This window comes from Danio rerio, chromosome 3 (genome assembly GCF_052040795.2).
Source record: "Danio rerio strain M-AB ecotype USA chromosome 3, GRCz13ab, whole genome shotgun sequence".
Taxonomy (NCBI): Eukaryota; Metazoa; Chordata; class Actinopteri; order Cypriniformes; family Danionidae; genus Danio; species Danio rerio.
This window is the reverse complement of record NC_141023.1, coordinates 22,263,712-22,278,551: the sequence shown is the minus strand read 5'-3', so window position 1 is coordinate 22,278,551 and position 14,840 is coordinate 22,263,712. Positions and strand designations below refer to the sequence as shown.

The window sequence follows — 14,840 nt, the reverse complement described above, 5'->3', positions numbered from 1 at the left end:
TCAAAAGAATTATGTTGCTTGTTTTATATAAATAAACATTTTTAAATATTCAAGCAGCACAGGTAAATAAATATTATTTAAAAGTTCATATTCCATGGGCTCTAAATCAGTGAATTGAAATGATTCTGGCAGATTCTAAAAATTAAGCTTTACCAGGCAAAAAATAAAAAATAAAAAATTACCATAGCAAGGCTATTAAAATGATAAATTATTCATTTACTACTTAGTCGTACCTATACCATTTTAATCTGGTCATGTCATTGGCCCGTGAACATTCCTGCTTGTTATCAAACTATTTCAGAGCTGTAGCAAGAAGAATTTCAATCATAACTTCATGTTAAAACAGCTATCATAAAGTTACTTATCAATATGTGGCTCTTTTTGAATTCTCGGAAGCTTTAGAAATGAAAAAAAAAAAGTAAAACAGGATATACGCTGGAGCACTGTTTTTGTTTACATCCCTCACAATGGTCTACATGTGTTGTAGATGCGAGTAAATCTATTGCCTTCTGGAATCATCATCTGGAAGTCATCCAAGAATTTAAGCATTGATTAGCCAATATGATCAAACCGTCATCAGTATCTATCAATCAAAGATGAGCCAAACGGTTACCAAGGCAACCGAAGTGCGTTTCAAGCCTCATCCATCTCGCGAACATCAGCTAATAGGAATCGCGCGAAGGCGTGGCCACAACCTGCCCGTCAACCTCCAAGCGCGTCAAACCGTGCGCTACCAGACAAGTTGATGTGGTCCAAGCAGACGCGCGTAGCCTCCATCTACATCAGCAGAGACTTCGAATTTACAGCATTAAAAAAATACCAGATGCATTTCAGAAAGTAGGTTAGCAAACACCTCCGAGCAACAAGCATCTCGTGATTCTTGTCCTAAATACACAGTAGTAAAACACACCCTTTCCTCTGGCTGTGCGGAGACGTGGCGCAGGTGAGTGACACTTTTATCAGATTATTGACGGCGTGTGATGCTGCTGCTGCTGCTCCAGAAATGACTGTCAGACGCGACTTAAAATGGCATCATCTCTATATTACGGTTTGCGTGACGTCTGGAAGAGTTTTCCCGCTGTCATAACTTGTTATTATCACGAAGTTAGTGGTTCTAGACCTTGAAACGCGATGTGTTTGTGCCACTTAAGTGGGGGTTTAAGCCTGTGATTCATTATTCGGTCATATAACAGATTGTTTTTACACCAGGGTGATGATGTGCCTTCGCAAGGCTGGCAAAGACCACATGATACTTAAACACACAGTAATGTGTTTGCTAAAGGTTTCGTGGGGCATCTGACAGCACGTGACTTACTGAACAGAATGAAGACTTACTGTAGTTTTGGTCCTGTTTGGTTTTGGTTCATGCCGATTTTATCATGCTAAATAATAATGCAAACATAGAACTAAAAGAGTGCATTGCTCACTGTTCCATATCTTGCTTGTCTCCAAATATATTAATTATATAACCATATGCACTCGTACATATTTTATACAAGAGGTTAGTCTGTTATCTTGTTTTCTATTTCTTTTTAATAATATTAATAATAATTCCTTACATTTATATAGCGCTTTACACATTTTTTTGTGGGTAGGCTATCTGTTCATCCACCACCAGTGTGCAATACCCACCTGGATAATGTGATGGCAGCCGTATTGCGCCAGACTGCACACCACACACCAGCTGATTGGTGGAGAGGAGACAGAATGATGAAGCCAATATGGAATCGATTAGGAGGCCATGATTGACAGAGGCTAGTAGGCAAATTTGGCCAGGACTCCGGGTAAACCCCTTCTGTATTTTAGGAACAACCAGGAATTTTTAATGACCACAAAGTGACAAAACCTCGGTTTAACGTCTCATCCGAAACGTACAGTATAGAGTCCCGATCAATATACTGGGGCGTTAGGACCCACACAGACCACAGGTTGAGCTCCCCCTACTGGCCTCGCCAACACCTCTTCCGGCAGCAACCTAGCTTTTCCATGTGGTCTCCCATTGGTGCAGCCCTCAGTGGGCGACCATGTGGGAGTTGCAGAGAGCTAGCTTTTACATGGTTGTACTTAAATATTAGCATTTTGTGTCTCTGCCAAATAAACAAACAAATAATTTGTTATTTTTTTATTTTCGCCAGGTGATGGAGGGTATGCCATTGAGCATGGGTGGGTTGCGAACGCTGCCATGGTATGTGGCTGGCTCTCAAGTGGTTGGGCTGGCATGTGTGGTGATCACAGGTGTGTGGATGGGACATTACCGTGGAGGTTATGCATGGGACGGCTCGGCACAAGAGTTTAATGTTCACCCTCTCTGTATGGTCCTTGGTCTGGTCTTCCTCTATGGAGATGGTAAGAATTAAGGGTTAAAAAACAACAAAAAACAATCTTATTTAACATAAATACATAAATCAAAAACATGATTACATCATACATGTACTCAACATACATTTTGTTCTTTTTCATAGCCAAGCAGGGGAACATTTAGTGCCATGACAGCCTAGAAAACTAATCTTTTTTTCCCCATTTAATCATCTTGTTTTACCTTGAAATTATAGATTAACTTAGTTTTACATGGCAGTGCTTAAATAAAGGCATTGTTTGATGATCAACCCATTTATTCCTGCGTTCAATGAGTGTATGTTAAACTAGTGAATTATTGTAAATCGGGGTTCAAATATTAAAAGTGTTAAATGTTGTTTGTAGTATTAATTATTTGTGTATGCAAAATGTATGTTATGTATCATATTCGGATATATTGATTGATTCATTCTTAAGCAAAGCAGGTGATCATAGAATGCCAGAAAACTAATCTATCTTTTTGCCATTAAATCACTTTGCATTACCTTGAATTTACAAATTGACCCAATTTTGCTTGAGTGTATTGGTGACATGATGAAATATTGCCAATATTAGTTGATCAACACACTTATTCCTTTACCCAAACTGTATTTTGAATCAAGTTTGGGATTGGCAAAATATTGAAAAATAAGCCTCTGATGCTCAAACATCCTGCATTTATTTGCTTAAAAACAGTAATAGCCTCAAATGCCATGACTATTTAAACCAACCGTTTTGCAATGTAATGTATTTCTATAAATCAAAGCTGAATTTGATCACTTTATCCTTAAGGGTCCCATACTGATTACTTTATCCTTCAGTGTTATGTGATTATGTGATTCTTCTTCTTCAGAAAAGACCACACTGGCATGCTTGATCTGGTGAAACATTTCTTATTATCAGTGTTATCAAATTGTATTGTTAAAAATACTAAAAAAATTAACTTTATTTGGAATATATTATAAACAATTTTTATGTAGCTTTGGTGAATCAACGAAAAAATATATACATACGAAGAGTTTAGATGCAAAAACCTTTAAGAGCCATCTGAAACTTTCCTCTTAAATGTGCATTTTTCTGTTTCTGTTCAGCTATTTGACTTTAAAGACAATGAAAATAACATATTAATTGATCTAAAAGTGAGATTACTGAACCTTCACACATTAGCCTGAAAGAAAATGCTAATACTGCTCAAAAAATAAAGGGAACACTCAGAGGCACATTGTGTTGTTTAAGTGTTCTGTTTATTTTGTATATACTGACTTCATACCTTTGAACAATAGTGTTTAGAAATGTACAAATTCCCCCTTACTTTGTTTTGGAAAGTAACAGTAAAAATACTAGTTCACATGAACCTGAAATACAGTATTGTGCTGTATTCTTCACTCCAGAATATTGTAAGAAAAAAAACAGGCAAACAAAAAAGCTTTGATTTTTCATCATAAAATGTTTTCCAATCTTACTTGGTGTTGTCCAAATGTCAGTGGTAGAGAATAGCTGGCTATAGAGCCCAAGAGGCTGGGTGTAATTGTCTAATAAGACATCTGTGTGTCTTCAGCCCTCAGGGTTAGTGCATATGTGACTTAGTGGCTGCAATAAAATACAATTCAGGGCAGGAAGGGCTTGCTAACGCTATTACAGTTCAAATCAGATTTTCTTCGTGATTTTAGTGTGTATTATGAATCAATATGAGCTAGGTTTGCTTCATGGTTGATTTCAAACCCTGCGGAGAGACAATATAATGTGTGTTTTTCCTCTATTAATCAGTAACTGCTGTAGCCAAGGTGACTACAGTTAAAATATAAAGAGAGCAGAAATTATTTTAACCTTTAGAATCACATCCATCTGTCACAGAAGTGCCATTCAGAGCTGGTAAAGCACAATAACAGTTGTTTTGTGCTTCTTCCATCTGGACGTTTAATAAAGCACTCAACAGAGGCAGATACTAATTGAGCTAATTTCTTTAGCAGCGCTTCTCTGATTCAAAGCCCTCGACGTGGCAATTCAATTAGGACATTCAAACCTAAAAGGTCATTGGTCCATTAGAGGTTGAGCTGTGCCAAAAAACACCAGTAAAAACAGCCCAGAGGGCATCTGTGTGCTTGTACAAAGGCCAAAAAGACACATGGGAAAACACACTCAGCCTGCTATTCATCAAATTATTGCAATTACTCCAACCTGACTGTTTGGTAGCTTTAAAATAGTTTTTCTCTCTTTCTTTATACTATAATGCTTTTTATTATTGGCTAAGCTCTTTACTTCTTTTAAAGTTCTTGTTTTTTTCTTCTTTACCACAGCTGTTCTGGTTTATCGGGTGTTTAGAAATGAGAGTAAGCGTTCAGTGAAAATTCTCCACGCTTTGCTGCATATGATGGCGCTCGTCATCAGTATTGTGGGTAAGTCCTGCTATTACAAGACAGCAGTAACATACTATGCTACATGCTAGATGTTTCTTGATTGACAGATTTTAGCTGTGGTCACAGCCGTTTCCCATGTCTAATTTGTCATTTGAACCATTGAATAAGGGGAAAACTAAGATTTCACTTATACAAACAGATGTTTTCTATTCATCGCAAGGCACAGGCTTAATTTTTATTTGATTTATTTGATCGATATTGTCTAGTACTAGAAATTTAGACCTGCCAAATGCAGTTTAATTACATTTCTTGATCACACTTTACAATAAGGGTCATTAGTTAATGTTAATTAATGCATTTACTAAGATGAACAAACAATGAACAATACATTTACTACTGTATTTGTTCATGTTAGTCAATGTTAGTTAATGAAAATACAGTAGTTCATTGTTAGTTCATGTTAACTCATGGTGCATTAACTAATGTTAACAAGCATGACCTTGAATGTTAATAATGCATTAGTAAATGTTCAATAATGATTAATAAATGCTGTACAAGTGATGTTCATGATTAGTACATGTTAGCAAATGCATTAACTAATGAACCTTATTGTAAAGTGTTACCCATTTCTTGTGTAAAATAATGATTGCAAATAAAAGCCATTATTTTAAACTTTACTTAAACTAAAAGAACATTTTGCATAACTGTATAAATCATTATTAGTGATTTTGTACTAATAATACCTGATCTTAATTAAACCGCAAATCATCGTATTATAGATTTAGGAAGTATTATGTGACTGGAATGAAGACTGGAGACGAGTATACTGTTGGGAAGTCTGGGAAGGACCTAAATGCAAAGAAACCCCAGAGCCAACTGAAACCAACTAGACGCTGAGAATGAAACATATAGGCACGCTGCAGACAGAACAAACACAAACCCCAGGACAAGAGCAAGTATCCTGAGCACGCCCAGACCTCGGCGCCCACTTCAAGCGGGAGCACATACAGCCCGAGCACAGCCAAGACGGTGCTCATACAATGACAAAGACTGACAATGATGCGAAAAATAAGAGCTTGAAGAGCTTTTTTAATCAAACAAAATGTAGCCTTTTTTAACAGAATTGGCTTCTTTTAAATCATTAACCGATACTGTTTCCAAATTATTCAGTTGTAATAATATTAAATGTAATCATCATTTTCTAAAATATATAATCAATATCACACTCGTGGCAGTTTGATGTGGCTGTATATCGGCACTGGTGGGCAGCGTGCGGCCGAGTGCCTTAGTGTCCCTTCAAAGTGCTTATATACAGCCATATTGCACTGCTACCCTTGGTGATATTGCAATTATACAACAGTTCAACGGAATAATTGTGTGTATAAAAAAGAAAATCAAACATGGAGTGTCCAAAATACTTTTGTAAGAGGAACTACTTTCTTCCGCTATTCACATCTGCTGCTGACGTCCCGGGAGTCTCCTGTATTTCAGACCCATCTCCCATTTTGGTATATCCATCACCCCCACCGATGATCTGTGCCAACATTAAGTGTGACAAACGTGCAAAAAAAAAAAAAAGTAAGAAATCAGTAAGGGGGCAAACACTTTTTCTCATTACTATATGTACTTTATATATTGTTTTTAGTTGTGTGTGCAAATGTGTACACAGTTCATCATTGTGTCATTTGTGATGCTTTATTGTAGTTTGAGATTGTAGTTTCCCTTATTAACAGTTACAGTAAGCACACAGTATTGAACCTACTTCTCTTTGTCTGATTTTTCTGTACTACTTTGCTTTAACTCAAAAACTTGCAATAAAAAGTCAAATTTCCTATTGAATGAAATTGAATGTGAAAAATACTTCTAGAAAGGCTGTAGTCTATAGCATTGTGATATTTTTAAATCTCCCTCTGTCTCTCTGTAGGTCTAGTTGCTGTCTTTGACTTCCATTCGTCATCTAAGATCTCCCACATGTATTCTCTGCACAGCTGGTGTGGCATGCTCACTTTTGTGCTCTTTTTCCTGCAGGTAATTTGCACTTGTTTTTAATCTGATCATGCATTTGCATTTAAACGTCTTCCTTATTTGAAAAACTGAATCGTGGTTGTTCTGCAAGAAAAAAAAAAAAGCTTGCGGGTTCCCTTTTCTCTGCCTTAGCAAACCCTCTGGTGGACAATTACATACATTACACTGCTAACATTACTGCTCACATACAGTAAGAACACCCCCATTGGTGTTTGCAGTAGGTTTTATTGATGTTTAAAAAAAGCAGCCCTAAAGGGATAGTTCACCCAAGAAGAAAATAAATCTGAGTTTCGTTCTCCCTGTTGAACACGATGAGATATATAATGATGAATGTTTGAATGCAGCAGCCATTGACTTTAATAGTATTTTTTTCTTGTTTATACTATAAGTTGTTGTTGGCTGCTTTTCTCCAACATTCTTCAGAATATCTATAAGTTCCTAAAGGTTTAAACCACACAAGCAAATGGTGAAGCTGTTAATGTTTTAACAGAACAGTCTCTTTAAACTTGACTTATAAAGTGCACTTTATATTCTACATACAGCTAGAAACTAAACTGAACATGTATTATGATAATTAAGCAGATATTAGTAAAAACTATTTTACATTTCATTAAATATGTATACAGATATACACATAGATAGTGCTCATATATGGTGCTCAGCATATACATCCCTCACAAATCTATCTTTTAATTTTATATTTTGAATAGGAAACTGTACAATCATATTTATGCATATACATTAGATTAGTCAGAGAATTCAAATCTGGAGCTTCTTTAACAAAATAACTTACAATAACGGTCCAAAACCTAGTACACCCACATTTATTTTGTAGAAAAATATTAAATAAAAATTAAAATAGATGAAAAATCAAGTAGCAAAAAAAATTGTGAAAGATTTGTAGAAATTTTGTCCATTTGTAATTTAAAAAATAAAGTAAATAAATTATAATTGCAAAAAATAATTATTAGCTACAAAATTTCAACTAAATTTATTATATTTTTTGCTTCTCCTGATTTTTCCTCTTTTTAAAATTCGTATTTAATATTTTCCCTCCTAACATGTAAATTCAGGCTACTAACCTTTGGACTGTTAACGTAAGTTTTTTTTAGTTCAGTACTGATTAATCTCATGTATATGCGCAAATATAATATTCAATTCAATTTCAGCTTTATTTGTATAGCGCTTTTACAATGTAGATTGTGTCAAAGCAGCTTCACATAAATGGTCATAGTAACTGGAACAGTGCTATTATATTGCTAACAGTGCTATAATATTGCTAAGCTTTATTTATTTTCCAGACAGTCAATTTATAAGACCTGAAATTCTGGAGTCTGGAGTCAATTATTCCACTTATAAAATGGTTAACACGTTGTTTAGCATTTTAGATCTTTGAGAAGATCTCCTATTATGACGTTCAATACAGTGAAAATGACGTTTCATACAGTGTGCAACACAGCTTTAAGTGAATGAAAACATCCAGCTAAGGGTTAAATCTGAAAGTGCACTGTCTTTAATAAATAAATAAATAGATAAAAGAATCGATTCTGAGTCGCTTAAATTATTCATTGTTCGTCCAGATCATTTGCCTGTTCGTATCGATGGTGACGTGAATAAATACTAAATATGAAATATCGGATTGGGTAAAACGTGAACGCGCCTTTCCCTTCAAACAGAGTGAGAGTAGATGAGTGAACATTAATAAGTGAACGTTCTGGTGAATAATGCTATAATCCACCCTGGAACAGGGGGTTCATTGGCTGTTTGTTAAAGGAGGGATCAGAAAAGACTATTGATGTATGGGACTTTGTCAGAGCTTGACAGGAACTTTATCAGCACACAGTTCATGGATCAGTTTCTTCCTCCATTTCACAAGTGCAAGTAAGTGTAATTAAAATGGCTGCCTCCTTGTTTTCTCTAGCTTGTAAAATATGTATTTAATTGACAGCCACTGTCAGCTGTTCCTACACACATGCGGTGGTCAAGTTTCAAAATAGTTTAGCTTTTACCACTGTGTGGATTAATATTGAATGCGTGTCATTGTTTTTACGTATGGTTAAGAATAAAGCAATGCTGGTGTTTAACTGCCATACTTTAATGCACTCCTGCATTCGGCTCACAAATATACTCAGCACTCTGGCTACTTTAACAATGTTGATAACCATGATGGGCGTTTCTTTCTGTCTCATGCTGAACGCAGTCGACCAATCGCAACAGACTGGGTCATTGGCCCAATCAGCGCAGATTAGCAGTGTGCTAAGGAGGGGTTTGGGAACAAAAGAATCACTGAACAAATCATGTGGGAGTCAATGGGATAATTATGTTAAAATAAATGCATATTAGAAGACAATGAAAGTGTTTTTCAACATTGAAGGTTGTTGGAGACCCTCAAAACCAAAATATGACCTTTTATAATTCATAATAAGGGCTCTTTAATCCCTGTAGTAAAATATATTTTATCACGATCAGTCAGTAGAATGGATCACCTCAGTGGGTTTTGGATTGACTAGTTCTTCTCTGTTTCCTCCAGTGGTTACTGGGACTGGGATTTTTCCTTTTCCCGTGGGCGTCCGCTCAGTTGAAGAGCTGGTATCTTCCCCTGCATGTCTTCTTCGGCCTGCTGCTTCTGGTCATGTCTGTGGGCTCGTGTCTGCTGGGAATCACAGAGAAACTGCTCTTCAATATCATGTGAGTGTCAGTTAATGCATCTGACGGATATATCTTTAACAAAAGCAACTGACGCCACTCTAGGCTGAGGTACAAACACTGAATGGGAGGAAAGAAATGAGTCACACCGAATGAGTCACAGTGGAATGAGACTTCATATGAATATAAATGATATTTGCCTTATTTTGTCCATCTCTCTCCATAGATAATCAAATGCTGCTTTTGTTTAAAGGGCGCCTATCATGCACAGATCACTTTTATAAGGGGTGTATTGGTCTGTGAATATAACTAGCATCTAGTGGTAAACATGGATTGATTTAATGTTTTATAAACACACTTCATAAAATACTTTGATTAACATTCTCCCTTTGTATAGCTCATCAGAGGAGAAACGCGTCACACAAAAGTGGCGATCTCCCCCTTATTAGTATAAGATGTTAAGCCATGGTCACACTAGAGCAGAGATGCCCAAAGCTTTTTCTTATGAAGGGCCAAAAACCAAAACTGATTGAGCGCTGTGGGCCGAAGTATACTAAACTGTATTACACCAAAGTTTCCATGAGTATTTTCTGAATTCATTTCCTAATTTTATAACTAATGCAGTATATTTGAAAAAAGTATAATGAATTTATTACAGTAAAACATGAAAAGTGCCATTAAAGGGTCATGAAACCCCCTCTTTTGGTTCAAGTCTACCTCAGAATTTTTTCAAAAAATGCTTCATGATGGGCGTGGATGGGAAAGATGGGGAAAAAGAGGAGAGTTAACAACTGTTGTCAGTTAACTTACAAAATAATACACAAACCCTGAGGAGAGGCATGATTTTATAGTTTACAAAGTTAAAATTCAAATAAATAAACAGTAATTTAATGCCCTGCTACATTGGTTATTCGTAGTTTTATATACACATAACCCCCTTTTGTTATATCCGTATAAAGATAACCACATAAACACTACAAATGAGGAGGACATCTGCTCCTGAATCCCTGGATCTTAATGCAGACACAGTGAATAGCAGTGCAGCAGGTCTCTTGTCCTGTCTATTCCAACTATTAGCCCTGCCGGTAATCTGGAGGATTTTAAACATAGGTGAACACAGCAGTATGGATATAGGCGATGTGTCTGAATGGTAACAAACTTAACTGATAAAAGACAAAGTCCAAAAATGCTTGTTGAACACAAACAGCTTTGCTGTATCAGCCCTGACAGCATCGCAGAGAAACACATGCAACAAACCCCTGTGAATCATGGAAACAAACACATAACGTTACAACCCTTCATAAATGGCTAAATACCGCTTGCTGTACGTGAACGCAGTTTCACGCAGACATTGGGTCTCACAGCTTGGCAGGTCTGCCTTGATTCGTGCTTGCACGTGCTCTCATGAGTAATTAAGAAGCAGGGTCTTCTTATAGGATAAGAAAACTCCGCTATAAATAATAATGAGAAACCAATACATCATCACTCCACTAGCAGATTCACGCTACTTCACTGGTTTTGATCCCACCCCAAAAATTAGTTTAAACCCGGAAGATAAAATTAGCTGACAAAAGCTCAAAATTATATAGTTTTTCTCACAATTTAAGCTAACAGGTGCTAACATTGTCTTAACTGATGCTCAACACACACACACACACGTATTAAATGAATACACTAAGCTGCACCAGCCGTTGCCTTGATTTGCTCGCCGATGTCTTGTGCATTGCACTTATTCTTGCCCTGGCCCTTATCTTATATACAGATTTATTTACAAAACAAACAAAAAATTACATTAAATTTTAAACGACTATCTTTGTCAAAGATTTTCACTTCATTGACCTCTCCATCATTCTCCCTCTCTTTTAAAATGGGATGGTGGGCTTACTCTGGCCTACATACCCTAGTTTGGGCGTCTCTGCTCTAGAGTTTGAGCTTGTGAAATTCTGTCAGTGCTGTGAAAAGGGGTTGGATTAAACAATATGATTAGACATTAAAAAATGAGAAATTGCTCCATACTTACATAATTGCTGTACAGAAAGGTCATGTTTTGATCATCTATTTTTCTCACGCTATCACGTGATGTGATTTCGCAGGTCAGAGTTCACCAAGCTTGAACTGTGCAACACAGCAAAATGCTAAACTTTTCGAACAAGCTTACATTTCCGGTCTGCAGCATTTGCATGCGTATACAAGTGGGAGCAAGCGGAAGTATACAAGGCGGGAGTAGACCACGGCTTGTTTTTGAATCTACCACTATGCCGTCACACAGGGATGGACAAAAATACATTGAAATGTATTTTAAATTAAAATACCAAATACCTTAATTTTACATGTATCAAAATAATCTACAAAATACAGCAGCCACAACAAGTATCAAAATGAAATACTGTATTTTGTATGCTAGCAGGCATATTCAATCAATCCCTTCACTGTTAAACTGACTTAGTGAAGTAAACAATGCTTGATAGTAACAGCTTATTTTCTGAGCAAGTATAAGTCAGCCACTGTAGGACTTGTTTATGTTGTTGGTCTTATTTTCTTGGCATCTACATCACCAATTCATCCAAAAATACTATTATTTGTGCAGTTTAAGCATTCTCCTAAGATGACATCATCATGTAGACTTCCTACAAAGTATTTTAAAAATACAAAAATACAAGACACTAAAGTATTGACACAAAACTTATAAAAAAAAAAAGTTAAAATTAAAAAGTTATTTTCATAAACCAATGTATTTCAATATATTTTAAATACTTGTAAGATAAATACTGCTTATCCCTGATGAAAAATAGGCATTTGTGGCTCCACCCTCTTCTCAAAAGAGCACGATCTCATTTGAATTTAAAGTGACAGTCACCAAAATGGCAAAATTAGGATCAAAACCTAAAAGGGGGAGATTTAATGAGCCATAAACTATTGTTTGTGATGTCTTTTGAGCTGTAGATTTCATTCACACACACAGACAGCAACAAACAAGCTAAATTCACAGACATGCATACTGTACGTGTGCTCGCTTGGGAGTGTTAGCTCCCATCCAAAATTACACCAGTTACCGACCGCTTCTGCGCTTTATTCTGAAATTTATTCCCGCGCCGCAAGAAATCTGGTCGGGTCTGCAGACCTATATTTTGAGCTGAAACTTCCCATACACACTCTAGGGACTTCATTTACATCTTGTAAAAAAAGGGGCATAATAGGTTCCCTTTAAGCCTGGGGTCTCAAACTGGATTTCTAGAGGGCCGCAGCTCTGCACAGTTTTGTTCCAACCCTAATCAAACACAGCTGATGCAAATAATCTAGGTGTTTAAGACTACTAGAGACTATTAAGCGGTTGTGAATTGAAGATGCTTGGAGCTAAATTACGCAAAGCTGCGGCCCTCCAGGAATTGAGTTTGAGACCATTGCTTTAAGATATTATTCAGTTTGTTCCCATTACTGCATAAATCATAAACGGTTTATAAAAATGGATTAAATATATTGAACATATGATTAATAACACTTCATTAATACACTTTACACATAAATGGGTGGCTCCCAAAAACAAATCCATAATAGGAATCTGAATAATAAAATCAGAAAGGTTTTCTATTTATTAAACGATGATAATCTTATCTTCAGGTCAACTTACTCAACGTTTGCTCCTGAGGGCATCCTGGCCAATGTTTTAGGCTTGTTGTTGGTGTGCTTTGGGGTGCTGGTGGGTTACGTGGTGACCAAAGAAGATTTCAGGCGACCACCGAATCCTGAAGAGGAGGCTTTGTCCGTCCATTTCAAGACCCTGTCAGAAGGAGAAATCCCCAGTTCTCCTTAAAGTCATAATGTGCTCCAGAAACAGCCCTTTCTGCTCTTTCTACCCATGTCTTATTAAACATTTAAGCCAGCTCCTCCATCTGTAGTCTTCTCTCGCCGCCATGTTCCACCATCCCAAAGGGTTAGTTCACCCAAAAATGAGCATTTACTCACTATTTACTCCTCAAACCTTTATGAGTTTAACAAATCTGTTCAATCCAAAAAAAGATACATGGAAAAATGTTGGAACTCTTTGACTTCCATAGTAGGAAAAACGAATGGTACAACATCAGTTTGAGAACTAAGGACATGCTGATTTAAGAAAGTGATGCAAAAGTGACTAAAAATGAAGTAAATGCTATATACAAAAAATTGATTACAGGGTAAAACTACTTCCACATCACTTGGTGAAAAACACTGAGTAGAACATTCCCACCTTGCAGTTTTGTGTCTAATAGATGTCAAAACATGAATGTCTTGGTTAAAGTAGTTTGCTACTAGAGAATGATGCTAACAAAATCAAAGCCCCGCCCCCTACTCAATATTCCATTTGATTTGGAGGAAAGTCAACACACTGAAAGAGAAGTCTCAGCAATTTCTGGTTCACACAGACTTTAAAACAAAAATGCTAGCTGGAATAAGTGATTACCTGGACCCAGTTTTTCAAAAGTAATCCAGAGGGATTTTGGATCATAAATTGGATCAAATCTTGCAAATGGGTTTTTCAAAAGTAACACAGGGAGTTTGAATTAGGATCAGACCATGTAATCTAATCTTACATTTGATTTAGATCAAACCTGCCCTTTTATTAAAAAAAAAAAAAATCAGGTTATTCAAAACTTTGAACTCAGATTGCAATCTATTTAATATATAAAAAAACAGGATTATCCCGATCTCATCGGAAGTGTGGATTCAGTTGTGATATATTTTAACTAAATAAAATAAAAATACAAAGTTTTATGTTTTAAGTGAATGATCACAAACTTTATGCTTATTGATGATATGTAAATTTCCTCATATTTGAAACCTATATGAAGCATATCATGTCTAATGCTAAACAACAGCAACACAATAATATCAAAGCAGTATTATATTATAACATACTAAAAATGCTTGTTGATTGTCGCATTTCTGTTTCTTACCATTAAAACAAACAATGGCTGTTTGTGTCCACTGGTATTTTGCCAACCTGTTGTTCTTTGCCAAACCAGAAGGCTATATTGACGGTTCTATTTAAGGTTCTGGTAAACAGTATTTGTAATCTTGAAATTTGGTATTTGGATCACAGTGATCAAACCCGATGTTCCTTTTAAAAAACTGTCATAAATGCAAGACAGATCAGTTAATCCTGCATAGCAAAACATGGGATTTCCAAATCTGGACCAATTTAATCCAGATTAAATTTTGTTTGAAAAACTGGGCCCAAGATATCAGGGAGATTTCATCATATCTGCATTGAGATTGGTCAGATGACCAGTCAGTAAAACTCCCTGTGAAGAGTTGATTGTGCCAAACCATATTAATAGGTAAGTTCCCCCCAAATTGTAAATTCTACCATCATATACTAACCATCATGTCATTCCAGACCCATAAGAAATGACTTCTTCATTATTGAAACACAAACAAAAAAATGTGCATAAAGTTAAACAATAAAAAGATTCTTTGTGGTTTAATGGGCTTGGAATAACA

At 36.2% G+C, this 14,840-nt stretch overlaps 1 protein-coding gene across 1 annotated transcript; it reads left to right on the top strand.

Annotated features, from left to right (window-relative positions):
• Positions 1 to 908: 908 nt before the first annotated feature.
• cyb561 (cytochrome b561) lies at positions 909 to 13,291 on the top strand. Its single transcript, NM_001128744.1, has 6 exons — positions 909 to 943; positions 2,136 to 2,346; positions 4,632 to 4,730; positions 6,616 to 6,719; positions 9,247 to 9,404; positions 12,981 to 13,291. The coding sequence occupies exons 2-6, from the start codon at positions 2,139 to 2,141 to the stop codon at positions 13,171 to 13,173; spliced, it is 762 nt and encodes a 253-aa protein (NP_001122216.2). The 5' UTR covers positions 909 to 943; positions 2,136 to 2,138; the 3' UTR covers positions 13,174 to 13,291.
• The last annotated feature ends 1,549 nt before the right edge of the window (positions 13,292 to 14,840 follow it).

What these genes read in the sequence shown, in the direction of transcription:
- cyb561 (NM_001128744.1), top strand. Translation starts at nt 2,139, where the DNA reads ATGGAGGGTATGCCATTGAGCATGGGTGGGTTGCGAACGCTGCCATGG. An exon ending in GGTCTTCCTCTATGGAGATG is followed by an intron (nt 2,347 to 4,631) that starts GTAAGAATTAAG and finishes TCTTTACCACAG; the next exon opens with CTGTTCTGGTTTATCGGGTG. An exon ending in GCTCGTCATCAGTATTGTGG is followed by an intron (nt 4,731 to 6,615) that starts GTAAGTCCTGCT and finishes GTCTCTCTGTAG; the next exon opens with GTCTAGTTGCTGTCTTTGAC.